This window comes from Thamnophis elegans, chromosome 3 (assembly GCF_009769535.1).
Source record: "Thamnophis elegans isolate rThaEle1 chromosome 3, rThaEle1.pri, whole genome shotgun sequence".
NCBI lineage: Eukaryota > Metazoa > Chordata > Lepidosauria > Squamata > Colubridae > Thamnophis > Thamnophis elegans.
Genome location: NC_045543.1, coordinates 111,455,897 through 111,476,438, shown reverse-complemented (window position 1 = coordinate 111,476,438; position 20,542 = coordinate 111,455,897). Strand labels below are relative to the sequence as shown.

The 20,542-nt window shown below is 37.6% G+C and overlaps 1 protein-coding gene across 1 annotated transcript; it reads left to right on the top strand.

Annotated features, from left to right (window-relative positions):
* The first annotated feature begins 1,976 nt into the window (after positions 1 to 1,976).
* ATP6AP1L (ATPase H+ transporting accessory protein 1 like) lies at positions 1,977 to 13,422 on the top strand. The gene is made up of 7 exons (XM_032213869.1): positions 1,977 to 2,053; positions 3,867 to 3,907; positions 5,540 to 5,601; positions 8,498 to 8,730; positions 10,072 to 10,122; positions 11,081 to 11,324; positions 13,120 to 13,422. The coding sequence occupies exons 1-7, from the start codon at positions 1,977 to 1,979 to the stop codon at positions 13,420 to 13,422; spliced, it is 1,011 nt and encodes a 336-aa protein (XP_032069760.1).
* Positions 13,423 to 20,542: the final 7,120 nt, after the last annotated feature.

Here is a 20,542-nt window from a genome sequence, read left to right as displayed (position 1 = left end):
GGGATGGCAGAGGAGCTCCTTTCAAGCCATTGAGATATCCAATCCAACTTCTGTGTGTGCACGTTCAGCTTCACTGACCGCAGGCTGCATCAAACTTCACAAGCAAGGTAGAGAGCGTGAGTGAGCCTGGGCCCTTCCCTCCAGCCTTTGCCCAAAGCCCCACACCGCACCAGGAGGATGAAGTTTGAATTTCTCCCCCTCCGACCTACGCACACCTTTTCAGCTGCTTTAAAGAGGGCTTCAATGCTGCTCTTGTCTCGGGTCCTCTGAAGAAGCCCCTCCCTCGCTTCCTTATCTTTGAGAAGCACCTTGCAAACAGGGGCAGGCCAGAGGAGTGTACTGGTACGGGTGTGTGGTCACGCCGCCGTGGAACAGGTATGCAAAAGTACAGCACATTTCTGCCCCCGGTACGCCTGTAGTGGTGTGTACCAGCTGTTTCACTATCAGATAAATACTACCACTTCTTCAAGCAGTTGTCCTGTGCTATTTAATTCAGTTAGGAATAAACCAGAATTTTTTTCTAAGCTGGTGTCATCTAAGATAAGGTTATAAATATGGTATAAAACCAGGGGTGGGCTGCTGGGGATTCGCAGGGATTTGGGAAAACCTCTAGCTGAGATGTTGTGCAGTTCGGAGAACCCCCAAATCCCACTCCTGGCTGGATCCACCCATCCAATCCCACCCCTCCCAGGATTCCCCATGTAGCCTGTTTTGGATGCAGGTAAGTGCAGGGTGGATGTGGAGGGTCGGGGAGGGCAAAAAATGAGCCTATCAGAAGTTCTGGAAGAGCCTCCCTAGGCCTCTGGAGCCTGGGGAGGTTGTTTTCACCCTCCCGGAGGCTCAAGGAAAGCCTCCAGAGCATGGGGAGGGTGAAAACGCCCCCCAGTGGTGCAAGAGGCCAACTAGGCTATGCCCACCATGGCCATGCCCACCCAGCAACAGGGCAGAGAACCCCTTGCTAAAATCTTTGAAGCCCAATCCTGTAAAACTCAGCATAGTTCCAGAGAGTTTATGAAGGACTTAAATATTAACCTCTATTAAGCTGCAGCTTTTCCAGTAGTGTACCCAATATTGGCCTTGTGGGGTAAGCCAGTTAGGATTCAAACAAGATGAACTTACTTTTACTTTATTGTACATTGACAGAATTTTGCAAGAAATTTCTGTTGTCTCCTTTACAGCCTGAGAAATTAGGTTGTCTTCTGAGTCTCTTGCCCTGCCCATTATCCAGTTGCGGGCTATGCTGTGTCTAATCTCAACATTGCCTTGGCAGAGACTCTTTTCCCAGTGTCCCAAGTCTCCCAATATGCCATTGGGAATAAACCATTATGCTCACTCAGATGCTATGGATATGTCTTCTTTGATGACTTGAGCCAACTTAGTTAATCATATTAGTTTCTGCTGCACATTGTGGATTTTCAGTTGTCTTGTTCTATATAGAATTACATATGTAAAGCATGAATATGTACTTATTAAAAACAACTTTATAGGCTCTTAAGTTTCAGGAAAGACCTATAGTCCTATATGACTGAGGTGGCGCAGTGGTTAGGGTGCAGTACTGCAGCCACTTCAGCTGACTGCTAGTTCTGCAGCTCGGCGGTTCAAATCTCACCGGCTCAGGGTTGATTCAGCCTTCCATCCTTCCGAGGTGGGTAAAATGAGGACCCAGATTGTGGGGGCAATATGACGACTCTGTAAACCGCTTAGAGAGGGCTGAAAGCCCTATGGAGCAGTATATAAGTCTAACTGCTCTTCCTATTGTTATTGCTATGACCAGAATCACTACTACATATAAGGAATTGAATTGAAAAGTAGTAACAGGAATTTCAGGATGGTCGGTATATTTACTCACCAACTCTTGGATTTATATGCAAGTTAGGGTTTGCACTAATAAATAGTTACTTATTGCCTAGCAAAAACAATGTGTGGACAAGAGAAGCACAATGCTCTTCTGAATTTCAAAATCCTCAGCGGTATCTATGAGTTTGCTTCAAAGGTGGGTTGCTGTTGGTTTGGTGTGGTTTGGTAGTGGCCTGGAGCAGCTGAGAGCGAATTGGTACGGTGGCTCTTTTGGCCCACCCATCAGCGCTCTATACCTGTTTTAGCAAAAAGCAAATTACGCATGCATGCACGCACACGACACTTGCGCAAGCCCAAATAATTAGCTCGTCACAGGGGTGGTGGATTGTGCATGCGTGCAGTGCAAGTCAGGCACCCATGCAAACGGAACACGCATGCATGCGATCAGTGAACCGGTAGTGAAGCTAAGTGAAACCCACCATTGGTTTGCTTTGAGATATTTTAATAAATTTTCAAACCCACAGTGATAACTATGGGTATATTATGGATACTCTAGTAAAATGCAAACATTTTGTTCACTTAAATTTATTGGCCATCCAATTCCAGTGGACTTTGGATGGTGTAATATGCATTTCCTAGAAAGCTTGTGGCTTTTCTTAAGATCTCTAATGTGACCTTTAATTAATAAGCTGATTAAATGCTAAATACTGACTAAAAAGATTAGCATACAGCAGATTTAATGTTGAGTGCAGTGACTGGCGCAACAGTCAAAATGAAAGTTGGTCATCAGCCCAAACTGGTTGCCTCCTTTGACCCAGGCTGGGTGGGAATATAGCATCTGCCAGCTGTCCATTTAACAGCTTTTGCTCTAGCTATCTATGTGAAGCTTGCATAAGAGACCTATCAGTTTGCTTAACTCAATTTTCTGGGTTTATATGGCAAAATGAACCTTATTCAGACTGGGCTCACACAAAAGATTTACCTAGAAGGTGATTGGATGGCTTGTGATGCAATATACAGATAATCCTCAACTTGCAACTGTTCACTTAGTGACCAAAGTTACAACGGCATTGGAAAAAGTGACTTATGACCATTTTACATACTTAACGACTGTTGCGGCATTCCCGTGGCCACGTGAGCAAACTTCAGATGCTTCGCAACTGACTCATATTTGTGACATTTGCAGTGCTCTGGTGACATGTGATCAGCTTCTGCAACCTTCTGACAAGCAAAATCAATGGGGAAACCAGATTGACTTAGCAACCATGTTACTAACTAACTGCAGTGATTCACTTAACAAATGTGGCAAGAAAAGTGGTAAAATGGGGCAAAATTCAGAACAAATGTTTCACTTAGCAACAGAAATTTGGGACTCAATTATGGTCGTAAGTCGAGGACTACCTGTATCATAAAAGTGTGAAGTAAGGGTAAACATTTCCCTGTGCAGTTGTGTCCGACTCTAGGGAACTGGGAAGAGTTTTGCAACAGTTTTATTTAAATGCAATAACTACCCGCTAGTCTCTCAGGTATTTATCAGACTCCAGCAAAAGTCTATTTTAACCTCCTGCCAGTGACCTGCATATTTCTCCACTGCCAGAGTCTCATCCTTTTAGCCTGAGACCATGAAATGCATTTGTGTAGGAGCAACATTTGGCCTCCTTTTGTTTGGTGTTTAGGATATTTTCAGAAACATCTCTTAAATGAGTATTTTCATCTTGATTTTTATTCATGGATTTAACCATGTTTTGTTTTCTGGTTTTGTTTTTAAAATTTTATCCATACTTACCAGGATGCTTACCAGAGTGGATAAATATCAAATACATAAAATGAATCCACTTAACAAAACCTGTTGATTTACCAGTAGTTTTATCACATGAAGCTTCAGTCTAAATTCAGTATGGGGAACTTTTTCCACTAAAAGGATGTTTAAACTTTTAAATAGTTACATCATTTCACCGATTATATTGTAGTTTGAAAGTAGCAAATATTGCTTTCCTGCAGATTAAGTAGGGTACTTTTTTAAAAAAAACTGTTGCTCAAATACTACTTTTGTGTCTGCTTCTTTGCAGGTTGTTTGTATTCTCTGATCAAGATCCACTCCAGAGAAATGGTAAGGCTTTAATTGTCTCCTGCAAATTGTCACTTCCTGAAAAAATAAAGGTTCAAAAAATTTACAGAGGAGTTTCAGGTGACTATAGGTCACCAACAAATAGTTTAATTAATTCAAACATTTTTAACCTTTCTGTTCTGTCAGAAATATTCCTTCAGTAGCTTAGGAGCGATTAATAGCAAAGATATTCAGGGATACAAGCTAAATACAACACCAAAGGAAAATATGGATGAGCAGGGAAGCCATAACAAACCAAACAATAGTTCTTAGAATAGTTCATCAATTGAAAGCAGTTCAAAGAACTGGATCCCATTAGATCTTATATTTCAGTAGATTTAATGGAATAAGTCTGCTTTTTACTTTTCTTCTGCTACAGTGGTTGCATCTACCATATTTTTTGGAGTATATGACACACCTTCCCCCCCCCCCCAAAAGGTGAAAATCTGGGTGCATCTTATACACTGAATGCAGCATTTTTGGCCTCCCGAAACCCCACCCACTTCGCAAAAATGGATGTGTAGAGGTTTTGGGAGGCTTGTAGAGTGCTCCTGGGAGTTGAGGACAGCAAAAAATACTCAATTTTTTTTGTTCGTTTTGCCTCCCCTCCCGGCTCCCAGGAGCACTCTACAAGCTTCCCAAAGCCTATCATGCCCTGTTTTTTTGAAAAAATGGACCCGCTGTTGTGAAAATTGGGGAGTTTTTTGCTCATCTCCCCCACCCCTAGGAGCACTTTGCAGGCCTCTCAAACTCTCTGCATGCCACTTTTTCACAAAAAATGAGGCATGCAGAGGGTTTGGGAGGTCTGCAGAGTGCAAAAACTTTTTTTTTTTAAAAAATTACCTCTTCAGAATCTTGGTGCGTCTTATATTCCGGTGTGTCTTATACTCCAAAAAATATGGTAATTAGTTTGTAAGGGAGTTATGAATGAAAAATAGGAGATGTAGCCACAGTGAGATCCCCTAATCCCCTAATATTTCTTCCCTTTCTCTTTTCCTTGGCTGGAATGCTGAATGGAAAATGCATACCTAAAGGGCATGAAATGCTATTTCCTTGAAATGCAGATTGTCCTTGACTTGCAACCATTCATTTATCAACCATTTGAAGTTACAACAGCCCTTTAAAAAGTAACAATAGGTCCTTGTATTGATGATTGTTGAAGCAGCCCCATAGTAGTAAACAAATAGATGAGGGGAGAAGATGCTTTGTCTTTATAACAGTCCATAATACAGATGATTCACCAGGTTCCTAAACAAGATAACTGAGTATTAAGAATTGTTCATACTAATGAAAGGCAGTCAAAGACTATACCTCTTTGTCTTCTGCGGGTCTACAGTATCAATGACATACAGATAAACTTTTAAATACCCATATATAGTCTTTTAAAAAAGATTGGCTCAAATTCTTCACCATGTTGGTTTTGTGTTAAACCACATCTGATTGATAAGTTGACTGCCTCAATACACGCACGCACACACACACACACACACACACACACACACTCTTTTTAAAAATCTTTTTGAATCAGTCTTTTCTTTGATAACCCACGGCTCAAACTTTAAAAAAAGTTATTAAAATTGTTTATTGCTAGGATTCGCTTTAATTGGAATGAATTGCCTGTTGTTTCTTTTGTAGGTCGACGGTATGATGGCAGTGTGAAGCCCAAAATTAATTTACAACAAGTAGCAATAACACAGGTATGGAGACACCAGAAAACTGGATAGTAAGTTCTTACATGACAATATTTTCTTTCCAAGTCATGTAGCATATGTATATTCCTTGACCAAATTATTTTCAGTGTTATACAATATATTGCACATGGGTTGTAAATCTGTATGATTTACTACATATATCTTTTTAAAAAAAAATATTGATGGTACCAGATAAATTCATGGTATGAGTTGGTCTTGCAAGATTTGTCTGTCTAGGGACAATTTTTACCCTGGTACAACTGCACTGATTGCAAAAGTAGTGGCACGTATCAAAAATTAAAACAAAAAGGGAAAGGAAAGGAAAAGGAAAAGAAAAAGAGACTCAACTTTCCATGTTGAAAGTATAACTGAGAAATATTCACTTGAAGGTTTTCTGCAAGAAACTTTGGATGACACATTATTGGTACTTAGGAATATCTGGTATATAGTTTATATATTTGTAAATGTTGTTCTATTCTGAATATCAGTAGTTCTCAATTTTCCCCAGAAAGTATTCTAGAATTCTATTACAATTTTTTTGTTTCTCTTCGTAGCTACAGGTTGTCTTCGTCTTAGGGCCATAACTGAGCCCAAAATTTCTGTTGCTAAGCAAGACATTTATTAAATGGATTTTGTCCCACTTTATGATCTTTCTTGCTATAGTTGTTAAGTGAATCACTGCAGTTGTTAAATTAGTAAATGAATCTGGCTACTCCACTGACTTCACTTGTCAGAAGTCTGCAAAAGAGGATCACATAACCCCAGGGCACTGCAATTGTCATAAACACGAATCAATTGCCAAGTTTCTTAATTTTTATCACATGACTATGGGGATGCTACAATGGTTGTAAGTGTGAAAAATGGTCATAGGTCATTTTTTTCAATGCTGTTGTAACTTCAAATGATCCCTAAATAACCTGTTTTAAGTTGAAGAATGCCTGTATGTAGCAAATAATTGCCCCTCCCCCATGTCTCTGTGCTATTTTCTGCTATGTTGCAATGACATCTGTTGTCTGCTGGCACAAGTGTGCACAGGACTCTTTGATACAGTTGTGCCAACAGGGTGGTTCTAGATATTCTATTTACCAACTCTCCTTCTAAAACTTTGGTTCTCAACCTTCCCAATGCTGCGACCCTTTAATACAGTTCCTCATGTTGTGGTGACTCCCAACTATAACATTGGTGTCTCTGTTCCTAAGACCATTGAAAATATGTTTTTTCCGATGGTCTTAGGTGACCCCTGTGGAAGGGTTGTTAGACCCCCAAAGGGGTCCCGACGCACAGGTTGAGAACCACTGTTCTGAAACCTCCTATATTCCTTAATGTGCTTCCACAATCCAATTTATTTGAGAGAAATTCTCTTCCTGTGCTGGTTTAATCTGTGAACTCAACAACGATAATGTGGTACATCCTCTGACTTTTCTCAGTACCTTATTCAAATATGCTGGGCTAAAATTTAAGCCCTCTTAGAATAGGTGGACTGACTCAGAAACAAATTCAAATATATATAGGACATAGTATAACAAAATAACAAAAGCAAACAATAGCAATAGCAATAGCAATAGCAATAGCAATAGCAATAGCAATAGCAATAGCAATAGCAATAGCAATAACAGTAGACTTATATACCGCTTCATAGGGCTTTCAGCCCTCTCTAAGCGGTTTACAGAGAGTCAGCATATTGCCCCCAACAATCTGGGTCCTCATTTTACCCACCTCGGAAGGATGGAAGGCTGAGTCAACCCTGAGCCGGTGAGATTTGAACCGCTGAACTGCTGATCTAGCAGTAGCCTGCAGTGCTGCATTTAACCACTGCGCCACCTTGGCTCATCTAAACAAATTTCTAATAGCTCAGATAATTTTTTCTGCTTTTCCTATGAAGATGGAACAAAAAAGAGTCTTTCTACTGTCTTTAAAAATCAACTTGAAAGAGTTGAGTTTCTTGGCTCCTGACTGATAACTTCAAATTTGATTTTACAGGACTTTGATGGTCTCTGTTAATTTTCTAGATTGACAGAATTTAGGTTTCATTGATGGACCACATTTGTGTTTTCCTTCATCTCTTTCATGTCTGAGCCCCTTGAGATGGGATTTCTCTTTTACATTTCTGCTATCTCCTGAAATTTCCAGAATCTCATTTTTAAAATTGGTCTCCTATGTAATGTTACAAAGATGTATTTTTTTTTGTATTTTGATGAAAAATATCCACAAATTCAATGTCTGAATTAGCTGGCTATGTAATAAAATTCCTGTAAATAAACAGCTATATAAATTTTTCCACTATTATTAACATAAATCAATATATCTTCTTGTGTCTAGATGGATAAAAATAAGAATTCATATCTCAAGCATTTTATATGGAGATTTATATTTTAGCACAATAATTGTAGTGTTTCACTAATGCAATGATTCACTAATAGCACTTATGCCATTTCACTCTAACAATAGTAATTTAAATGACATATTTTTTCAAAACACTGTTCAATGAGGTTTGTCTCCAATAATGATTAGACATTTATTACAAAAGCTATCCATATTTTTAGAAACTCTGCTTTTTACTTATGTATTGGGGAATAAACAGTAATTATATTTTCTTATGGTGTTTTATAAGCAGGACTCATCTTTCTGTTAGACAGAATTAAGATAGCCACCCTGAAGCAGGACATTGCTAGTTTTTTACTTTTTTATTATTATAGTCAGAATTGAGATTTTAGTATAACATTCTAGTTCTGATTTTGGATGGGCTCCATCTCAAAGCAAAGCATTTTTGACTAGCCTTGACGGCAAGTCATTTATAGAATTGAATTTATGTTGTTCTGTTAATCTAGTAATTCAAAATTAAGCATTAGTAGTATGTTAAAGGGAGAACACTAATTGTTATTTCTTACTTGGTTGCATGCAGATTGGCAATTACAATGTAAGCACTAAAGAGAATTTGGAGAAAGAATCTTTGTTTCACAGTCACTACAGTCCACTGAATGTCACTGTTAATGGAAGCCCCTGCATTCTATTCTGGGCCAGAAGGATCATGATTAAGTTTCAGAACCACACTCAGCTGGATCTAACAGACAAAACATTTGGTGTTCACGCATCGGTGGATGTTGCTGATTCAAATTGCAGTGAAGAAAATGCAATGTAAGATTTATGGAGATTGTCAAACATCCAGGTTGTGCTTGTACCAAAGGTCTTTTTTTTCCAAAAGGTGGACTGGACTTTTGTTAGATCGGGTAATGGAAAGGCACACTCGAGCTAAAGGCAACAACATCTCTTTATTTTAACTGAACAAGTATGTACAATCCAGCGAAAGTTGAGTCTGACAGCAGCCCTTTTATAGGGAGCTGTCAGACCCTTCGAACAATGAGATTGAACCTCTGTTCCTGCCGGAACAGAGGACCTTGGTGGAAACCATTATGACAGTTGCTAATATCTAACAACTTTCTTGATTTTTTTATCTTTGAAAATGTGTCATTTCCCATCCAAGAAGCTTCTTCAGCTCCAACCGAAGAACTGAAGAAGCTTCTTGGATGAGAAGTGACATGTTTTCAAACAAAAAAAAAAACCAAGAAAGTCCAGTTGCCTTTTGAAAAAAACAAAAACCTTTGGTGCGATGTAAAATTGTACCCTACTGTGGAGATTTCCTAGGTCTGAAATAGAATTAAATGTTTTCTTTTAAATCAACAATGAAGTGTCCTTGTGGAAGTGAAATGTCGAGCACTGAACTAATTTAATGACTTTGAATGTTCCCAAATATTCTACTTGCTGGGGCAATAAAATTGATGAATGCTTTCCATCCTATGTTTGTCAGAGAGGTAAATATGCCAGGTTGTCTGTATTTTAACTTTCATATAACCTAAGAAAGAAAGAAATAGATTGTGAGGGAGAATGAGAAGAAAAGGTTTTATGATGTATAGAAGCTATACACTAGACCATGAAGCAAGATATATTTATAGAAACCTATGCTAAAATTAATTTGATAATCTTCAAGGTATCATAATATCCTGTGTCTGTGACAAATACAGTTTATTTTAAGCCTAATTGTTGTCTGTTCATGAATTGTAACCATGAAATATAGCTGTAATTCAATTTTACGATGAATGGAGTATAGCTATTACTAGGTACCCTCACTAATGTTATCCTGAGGTTATGAGGTTCTGGGAAACCTTTAGATACAGCACATCTAAGCACCGTTGGATACAGTTGCTGGCTTTTATTCAAGCATTTATTGTACTATAGGACCTCGGCACAGGCAAAGTACATTATAGGGCCCCGTTTTTTGCACCAAGTTATGATTTGGACGAGCGATATCTGCAAGAGGTATCAAGAGTGCATGTTGTGTCATTACCTTTTGGATGTTGCGATGGTACCATGAAACCATCTTAAATAACTGATAAATTTTAATTTAACTATATTCTCTTCTTCTCTTTTTTCTCTTCCACCTCTGAATAGTTCTTGATTTAATTGTCTTTTTCCATCTAGGCTTTCACTTAATTTTGGTGACATTGACAATTTGAAAGGATTTGTTATCAGGTATGTTTTCAAATATTATCTCCACAGCATTATTACATTAAAACTATACTGTTAAGCCTATCTCCATTATGATAAGGTGAAAATGTGAAAACATGCCAATGTTGCAATAAATATAATTTCTTTTGAGGCAAGAATCTGCAGGAATTAAAGACCCATTCATTTCAGTAAAAATATTTATTCCTCAGTTGAAATTATCATGACTTAATAGTGCTTAACTTTGGAAGGCAATATCCATAGGCACAGTTGGATATAATCAAAATTTAAGACTATAATTGCAAATATAGTTAGCGTATCTCACTTTTGTGCATTGTAAAGATCACGTATTTGGAGCAAATAGTTTATTATCCTGCACTATGCTTTTATTTATTTCTGCTGTCTTAATTTTTAATGAAAATGTATTTTTATGATGTTTGGTAGTTATGTTTCCTTATTTTGCAATATTATGTATGCTATGCTGGGTTTTCAGTTTAAAATATGTACATATGAGTTTTCAAAATTCCAAATTGCTCTACGAAATTTTGCTAAAAAGGTGATATATGTGTTTTACATATTAATATATGTAAATAAGTGCACTACATGAACATCCAGTAAAATTTATCCTCTTGTTTTTCTAGCCTTTAATTTAGGCAGTGCTTTTAAGGTACCAGACACATAAAATGTCAAGGCTGTTATATTATTTATCTAGAAATATATTTATGATAAGTTTTAAAAGGAATATTTGCAAACAGCAACAACCTACTCCTGCCTTCTTTTCCATTATATTGATTTTCTGGCAGTTTAGAGTATTTTTAGTGCTTAACATTGAAAACGAAGAATTGAAAGGCATACATTCTGAATCAACTAGGAAATCTCATACAATAATAATATGAAGTTGGTATGTCTTTATGAGGTTTATTTACAAATATAAACAAAAGATGGCAAGATCTACTGCAATTATTTTTCTAATTTCCCCTGGCAGATTCATTCTGACAAACAGTTACTACAAGCTCTCCATTCAAAATTGGTTTACCTTACACAGAATCCAGCTTATTTACAATCAATCTGTACAAGCAACATTCAATGCAACACGAATACATGCACCAGCAATCTATTCTTATCACTGTGAACATGTTAGCAACTTGCAGAGATATGATGCACTATTAACACCCAGCTCTGCAAATGATGAAGCCAAGCACTGGGAAGTTACTTTTATTGACTTTCAGGTAATGTATGGAAAAACCAAACCTTGAATAAGAAAAAAAGCACTTGTCTTGTTCTTATAGACTTGCAAAGGGAGTCTAAGAATTATTCAGAAGTCTCTCTCACTGTGTGCAATAAATGTCTTCAGTTATTAGGTATTAGCTGCCACACTGATGGGGGCCTAACTATTGTCCTCTTTCAAGAATTGGACGTGTGAACTTTTGAGATTTTATATATGAGACAATTTATAAAAATATCAATAAACTTTCCAAAAGAATGATAGCTTGTATCCTAAAGGTAAATTGGGAGAAAGAACATGAGATGATTTAGGACATAATGAAGTTTGAATCATAATATAAAACATTTCATTAAAAGTAACTGTACTTACTCTGTATGTTAAGTATTCATAGAAATGTGTTCTGACCCCCCTCGTCCCACACTAACACACTCTCCGAGCTGAAGATACTTTACGCAATTTATTAACAGACAGACAGGTCCTTGGCAGCAAACCGGCACAGACAAGCTGGGCAGCAATCCAGCACAGATAAGGCTTGGCAGCAATCCAGCCTGCCAGGCTCACAATAATGTTGTCCAACATTAATTCCTGTGTTGACTTCTGCAAGAGGGGCATGTGCACAAGCAGTCTTTTTATAGTCTGGAGAGGAGCCTAATGACCACCAGCTGAGTGCAATTACCTCCTGTAACTGTGCAATTGTTCCTTACGCCTATTAGCTCTTCGGTGCCGGGCATCCAGGAACAACTCACTGCTGGCGTCCAGCTCACTCTCCCTTGTCTCCTCCCCACTGGTCCAAGGCTCAGGTGCCTCCTGGTGGTCAACCAGCCTCTCTGCACCCTGCTCGGAGTCGGAACCCTGTCCAGGGTCCTCCACATCCTCCAGAGCCGACTCATAGGGCCCCTCACTGTCGGAGTCTGGTGGCAGCTCCAACGGCTCCTGCTGGGCCAACAACAGAAATGCATATTAGTCTTAGAGTATACAGGGTTATAAATATGCTTCCTCCTGAAAATTCTGGTACCGCCATATTGAAGTTATCTTTTTCTTATTGTACTAAGTTGATAGACTATATTAATGAATTACATGAACTGAACATTACTGGTTGTTTATTGTTGTCCCAACTAGATGTTGTGATAAGATGAAATGGCAAAGGCACTTACCAGGATATCTAGTTTCAGGTTTCATCTCACTGATTTGGTTTATGTAGTTTGGGGATGGTTCAATTTGTGTCAAGGTGACACTTGAAGAAGTTGCTGAAATTTGCAAAGAGAAGTAAACAAGCCTGTCAAGGAGAAAAACAGCTTAACTGTTTCCACAGCAGGGATGTCTGCAGGCTGTGATTAAAAGAGTCAATCCATGACAGTGTGATTGAAGCTCAGACAGTTTTTTATGTGCATTGCACAGAATAGTTGTCTCTGTTTTAATAAACTATTGGGTTTATCTTCCTAAACCTGAACCTGAACTTTGAATCTTACAATCTTTGGTAGTTTCTTGACTAGCCTAATTTAGACAAATTCCCTTCAGATCTGTTAGTAGTACTGTATCCCAGCTTATTTGGGAAGTCAGTCCAGGCTTAACTTCTGCAATATCACACACACATATATATATACCAGATTTCTAACCTTGTTTATTTTAAAATTCCTTGATGACACACAAGAATCTCAACAGAAATAGATTCTGATTTCTATTTCAGCAACTGATAGTGGGGAAAATAATTTTGATCACCAATGCTGATCAAAAAATAGCATGCCTTTGGATTAAAAGGGGAAGTTGTCTTAATTTAGACTATTTGATTTTCTTCACAGATTCAAGGATTTAACATTGAAGATGGACAGTTTGCTTATGCAAAAGATTGTGCTTCCCTCTTCCCACCAGCCATTCTAATGGGTCTAGTGATGTCTCTGATACTGCTTCTTGTTTTAGCTTATGCTCTTCACATGTTGATGCACTTAAAATCCATTGACAGACATTATGAATGCAAAGCATCTTCTGCTTATTATCCACAGATGAAAGATATTGATACAGCAGATGAAAAAGAGCCCCTGAGAATCGATGGGCATGAAACCTATGAACTTAGAAGCCAACAATATTCTAAAATCTATATCTAACCATTGTCCTGGGTTGCTGTTCCCATCCCATGGCTAGACAGCAAAGTGCTTCAAGAAACTTTTGCAGCTATGACCTCACAACACTCCTGAAACTGAATGTCGTAACTTTAATTTCAATGAAACAATTTCAAGTTCTCGTGATTTTGTGGAGATAAAAGTAGAAGTGCTGCAGTGGAGTGCTTCATTACTCATAAAATCCAAAAACAGATCACATGAATGATAATTGCTCCATTTGTCAATATCTAATACAAAAGCAACTTGGAGATGAGAGGAGATGTTTCATGGTCAGGAATGTTTTTAGAATTATAATATTGACTGCGTGATTAATTAATTGCCTGGAACTATCTAACAAGGTGGAATATGCTGCTGTTCTAAAGCTGCCAAATTTTCTTCCCAATGAAAATAAAATGTCACAGCCAAAGATGCATAGCAAAACTAAAGATCAGTTCTTCGGACATGGTCTAGCAACATCATGTTCCTTCTGCCATAACCCTCAAGATTCTTAAACAAGCGTTTCCATTTCTGCAATATACAAATGTCTTCTATATTGGTGTAGCAAAGAACATTTTAATTGCTAATGAGCTGAAAAGTGACTATGTGCATCTAAATCATTGTGTCTGGTTGCAGTGTGAAATGCAAATGCCAGCCAAACAGCAACCATGTATGGCTTGTGAAGATATTATATGAATTTTGTCAGTTACACCTCAGTGTTATACAGATTTGCTGCGGATAGCTTATCTTGTGATGCTTTTGTGCCAAGAGGTGTCCTTGGCACTGAACATTGTTCACTTTTGCTGTATTTCATTGAAATTATAAACAGTTTTTGATGTTCCAGTCTTCTAATATTGAGCTAATTTTTTATGACATGATTTCTCTGATAAATGATCAAAGAATACCAGACTGTTGGCATTAATTTCAAAACATGTCATTCAGAATAAGATAAAAGAAAAGGATCCTCAGTGGGAAGGAACATTTTAGTGTAGCAAACATTGCCTCTGATACTGCAAAAGTATGAGTGTTGTCTTCAGTTTTAATTTCCAAAGCCTTGAGAGTCACATTTAATAATGACATTTTTGAAGAAAACCAAACAATTGTTCAAAGGCAGAAAGCCTCTGGTCTCTTGTAACCATATAAAAAGAATCTATTGTTGTAAAACCTTTTGAATTCTACCCTAGATATACCAGTATTCTATAAATACATCTCCAACATAACGTATCTAGGACAGCAATTAGAATGTTTTAGCCTGTGGATGAAGAAGTTGTTTTGAAGCCATATACCATTGTAACCACTGCATAGGTGGCCAATACTCTTACAAAACTGAACGTTGTATTCCAGTGTAGATGCAAATTTTTAAATCACATAAATGTTAAATGTTAAGAAACATGATCTAGAATCAGGATAAGCCAAGAACTTAAACAAGCCAACATGAAGCAATGAAGTGCTCTTAATTGCCTTGTAGCATTTTGTGTCCAGAATTTGGATACTATCATAGAAAGCAGAGCTGGTGATAACACTTTTGTTATCATCCATGTCTTGGGAAGGGGATTGTGGAAAGTATTCAGCCATTAGGCTGAATTCTGTTTCCCAGCATTTTCTTGTCATTTACATAGCAATGAACATTCTTACCAAGTTTCAGGTCCTAAAATCATAGTTCTCTTTTGTATATAAAGGGAGAAAGAAAGAATATTGCACAATTCTAATCTCATATGTTGTTTTATATTTAGAAAATAAATAGTATTGATCTCACAGAGCAGATTACATATTAAAATTACATAAAAGCATCCTAAAGTTCACTTTTCATATAAATAGAGTAAATGAAACAAAAATAGGAAGAAAGCCACAGATAAAAAAATAATTAAAACCACAGTATACCCAAAGTAATAAAATGGCCACCAAGCAATATGCTATTATAAATATATTTGATAAGCTTGGAAATACCAGGATAAGATAGCAGCAATGCAGCCTCTCTGGTCCATGCATGCAGTTATTCTTTTGCTTCTGTTCCTCTCAATCTTTCCTAGGAAAAGGGACAGCCAAGTTGACAGTGCATCAGTGGTGGGTTGCAGGCGGTACGCCCCGGTACGGACGTACCGGAGCCTGCCTGGAGCACCAGATACCGTTCCGTTCCGGTGCTCCGTATGGCCAACCCTGTGCTTTAAGCCTTTGCCGTTTCCATGTACGTGCATGGCGCATATGGCGCCTGTGCGATGTTCCACCAAGCAGCTGGAGTGTCGCGGAGGGTTGTGGAGGCATCGCAGGCAAGTACGACGCATGCATATGCGCGCTGCAGACATCCATGTGGGTGACGCTGGGCCGTTCCAACCGTACCAGTTGGAACGGAATCCGGAACCCACCACTACAGTGCATGCTTTATTAGGTTTTCCATTTCCCCCCCTTTTTATTGGGTTACCTGAGAGAAACTAGTGGGAAATTTTCCCCACTGTATTCAGGAGTTTGCCCCTGTGTAAAGGGGTAGAATAGGGCTCCTGTTGCTTTTCCAGTCCTGCTCAGGTCACTGCTCCTTCGCTTTAACAGAAGAAGTGAACAGCGGCAACAGAAATTACTGGATAAGTTCAAGGGCTCTGGATGTTGACCCCTATTTAATAGATGCCAACAAGACCAGTTCTTAATGCAAGCCCTAATGTATTAACAGAGTTGGAAGGGACCTTTATTTATATCAATAAATTGTTCTCCGAATGCATCCTATGACTGAACAACAGGACATTCCAGAGATTCCAGGTGGCCCATGATTTACTTTCCATATAAGGAATCAGTAGATCTACAGCTGAGTATCTGCAACATGCTGAGAGTTTACCAAAAGGTCTCATTCATTTACTGGAAGGGAATATTATTAGGGTAAGAATAGCTCTTTCTCTGGACTCTATATTCTCTTCAAACTCAGTTCTATCATCTTAATTATTGCTCAGCATTAACCACTGTTATAAAAAAACAACAACAAATGGCTGCATTCACAGAACATGTTAACCCTCAGAAAAGCAAAACATAGTTTTTCTTAATGAGTATGAACCGAGTCACAGGGTCAAGCATCCATGTTAACCATAATACAGCCTTTTGGATTTAGGTTGTTATTAGGTGGACCCAATTATTATGGCATGTAAATCATGGCTTTTAGTTTAGGATAAATCACAATTTCTACAGTAAACCATGGTTAAAATAAACTCTAATTCAGCATGAGACATAAATCACCTTATAGAGATAAGAGTGATCCAGTAATCTTCATCAACTTGTAAGTACCCAATAATGACACCAAATGACAAACACAAAATGACAAACACAAAATGATAAACAATGCTTATCTGACCATGTGCATGAGGAAAAATGAAATAAAAATGTACAATTCTCAATGATCTGGGCTTTTCAAATAAAAGACTATATTTTATAACCAAATAATAACAATAAATTGTTTTCCAAATGCATCCCATGGCTTTTAGTTTAGGATAAATTGCAATGTCTTCAGTAAACCATGGTTAAAATAAACTCTAATTCAGCACGAGATATTTAAACCAAATAAGCGGTGTAAAAATCGGTGTAACTGAATGCTGCATGTTCAGAGAGGAGAAAATGGTTTCTGCTTCTTGATTTGCAAAGAAGAGTATTGAAAACCAGACAGGCTTTTCACCATCTGGTCAACCTCCACAAATGTTCTGCAGCTTAGCAACTAAAAATTAAAAAGTAAGATTGGTTTGGCACTGGACACCTAATTTGGTATCTCACTCATGGAAATGGTAGAACATCCTTGAAGGGATTTTTCATTTGTCATAAAACTGGGTGTTTGAGAAGCAAATATTGCAAGCTTTAAATCTGCACAGGGCTTTATATAATACAATGCTTATATTAGAATGCCATGTTTGAATTATCTAAATGGTACAGCAGATGGGTGGTGGTTTTTTTTTGCATTGTTGGTGAGCTTCTGGAGGGACAAGGTCAAGGCAAAAAACTGGCCATTCTTCCTGAAAGCATAAACCCAAATACAGGCAGGCAGACAATAACAAAAATCTTGCTTCTTGGACTTTTCACAATGTTATTTTCACAATGCAAGAGAGCCCTCTAGTGCCTGTTTGTTAATATTTGCTATTATAAAGATAAGGTCTCTTTATCCTTTAATTTAGGTTTTTTTTAAAATAAAGAATGCAGTATGAGAATAAACCTATGACCGGCTTTAGAAATCAACACTTTATAATAATAGCAGAAATGGAAACAAGGTAGAAATATTGTTAACCCAATTTAATAAGAGTATTTCCATGGGAAGGATGATGGAACTCTTCCAGCAAACATGGCATATGTATGATTCTTTTGATTCTTTGAAGTAAAAGAGTGCATTACTTTTGGTCTTTTAATTAGAGTTTTCATAATCAATAAAAAGTGGACATTAAAATGCAGCATATTACTATGCTAAGGCTGCCTATGTTGATTTAAAAAAAACCCAGCAAGACTGAGCCTGGTTAATACTAGCTTAGAAGATCACTAGAAAATCTTAGAGCCAAGTGTCCCTGTCTAACTCTTTTTCGACTCTGCATGTACATGCATGAGCAATACTTCTGCTAGGACAACTGATAAGGGAAAACACTTGTGGAGCAACGCACCTGGGTTAGCAGCTGGGCAAATGTTCACAGCAGCTGCATTGAGTCATCTGGACAGCATGTTGTCCTCTGCTTTGGAGAGGAGGGTCTTTGTTCATTCTTACATATTTTGCAGAGGATGCTTTCATTAGTGCTTTGTACAAACCCTAACGCACATTGCTTTAGCCTATTTAAGGTGTGTTAGCTGTGTTCTCTGGTTTAATCAAGTGTGACAATACAATAAGCCCAGTGTGAATTATTGCAGTAGTTAAGACTAATCACCAGATAAACATCATTATATGAAAACATATGCATATGATATTGTCTGAATTTATTTAAATTTGAATTTGGAAAAAATGTTGAAAATAGCAATAGCAATAGAACTTAGACTTATCATGTTTTCCCCCAAATAAGACAGGGTTTTATTTTCTTTTGACTCCCAAAATAAGCACTTGGCCTTATTTTCAGGGAGGTTTTATTATTTTTGAGGTGCAGGAGGCAGTGAGTATGGTCACCTCATGGCTGCTGCTGTGTTGTAATATTTTCAGGGAGGGCTTATTTTTTTGGGAGGGCTTATTTTAGCACATGCTTTCAAAAGCCCGATTGGGCTTATTATCTGGGGAGGTCTTATTTTCAGGGAAACAGGATAGATACCACTTCACAGTTCTTTACAGCCCTCTCTAAGTGGTTTATAGAATCACCATATTGGCCCCAACAATCAGGCTCCTCATTTTACCAAATTCAGAAGAGTGGAAGGCTGAGTCAACCTTGAGCCTGGCGAGATTTGATCTGCCAAACTGCCGACAGTTGGTGTTCAGCAGAATTAGCCTGCAGTACTGCACTCTAACCAGTGCACCACAGAGGCTCTAAAATAAAAGTAGCTGGGCACAATCTAACCAAAGTTGCGCATATGTGTGCTCATACAAGTGTATGTGTGTACATACATACTCACACACACACATACACAATACATGATATTTTCTCCTTTAAAGGAAAAAAAATTATGCGTGCATTCAATCCTCTGTAGTGAAAATCAAAGGATTTACAGAAAGAAAAAAAAGCAATTTGTCTGGATTATACCTAGTGGCTCTGAATGTATTTCAGTCTGCTGCCATTCCTTGTCTAGTGACAAGAGTGATAGTTGCCCTGGTTATATCGAGCAGCCATTTTTGCTGATAGATTGACAACTTAACTCTTATTTTGAGGAGGAGCCTTCAAGAAAAGAAATTACATTCTGTATTTAATAGTGATAGGGTTTCTCAGTCAACCAGGTTTTTCCCCTTCTCCTTCTGATGTGTTCACCTGGTAAAAAATAAATTGTTCTCATTGCTTGGTTGGCTTTTTCCAGGATAGAGAAAAAGCAAAGTCAGGCAAAAGAACAGCAGCAGCAGCAGAGACAAGGAGGATTCTTTACAAAAGATCTGCTTGCCTTGTGGATCTATGGATCTGTGGACTTTACAAACAATTTTTTTTCATAAGGTTTTTTATTTTTTTAACATGTCAAAGTTTCATTTTCAATTAAACAATGTGTTGTATGGATATAAATAGTTTGAAAGATAGTAATCATAATGTTTACAACAATATCTGTTATATTGATATTAATTCTATAATAATAAAAAATAGTAATCATAATATTTACTTCTCTATTTTAACAAATCTCCCTTATTTCATTAATCTTTTTCTTATATTTCCATGTTTCTAACTTCTGTTTTTGTTATCTAACCACTGTTAAAATCCCATATCATAAAATATTCAGTTTGTTCATTTTCCTTAATTGCAAGTGTTAATCTATTCATTTCTGCACTTTCTAATATTTTTTTAATCACATTTTCATCTATAGGGATCTCTTCACTTTTCCATTGCTGTGCAAATACAATTCTGGCTGCATTTAATACATGTAAGATCAAATATAATTATCTGGTTCAAATATTGATCCTAAAGATATGGCTTGATAAAGGCAAGCAGTGACATGTATAATAATATTTTTTTTGCTGCTGTGTTCCTGTACTGACTAAATCATGATATAATTTAGTCTTGTTATGTATTCTAAAATATGGCAACACATTGTAATTTGGCTCTTTGTTATATTACAAGAGAAGATTGGTATTCCTAGCTTGCTTAGCTAAATAAACATGAAACTACTGTAGGTACTGTAGTGTCTGACTGGAATATCGTCCAGGAATGTTACATGACTTTCATTATGGAAAAAAGACTGACTCTAAGTGTTTTGAATAAGACTAAAAAGGAATTGGTGACCCATATTTCCTGTATGATGGAGTTTATTGTTAAAAACAACTAGCCGTATTTTTCAGAGTATAAGATGCATCAGAGTATAAGATGCACCATGATTTTGAAGAGGTAATTTAAAAAAAATGTTTTTGCACTCTGCAGGCCTCCCCAACCCTCTGTACGCCTCATTTTTTTGTGAAAAACGGAGCATGCAGATAGTTTAAGAGGCCTGCAAAGTGCTCCGGGGAGGGGGGAGGTAGGGAAACGAGCAAAAAATGGCCCATTTTTTTGCAACAAAACAGGGCATGCAT

Bases quoted from the DNA above. Each gene is read 5' to 3' on its own strand.
- ATP6AP1L (XM_032213869.1), top strand. From the start codon at position 1,977: ATGAGTTTGCTTCAAAGGTGGGTTGCTGTTGGTTTGGTGTGGTTTGGT. The intron at 2,054-3,866 runs GTACGGTGGCTC...GCTTCTTTGCAG, and splicing joins GAGCAGCTGAGAGCGAATTG to GTTGTTTGTATTCTCTGATC. The intron at 3,908-5,539 runs GTAAGGCTTTAA...TTTCTTTTGTAG, and splicing joins AGATCCACTCCAGAGAAATG to GTCGACGGTATGATGGCAGT.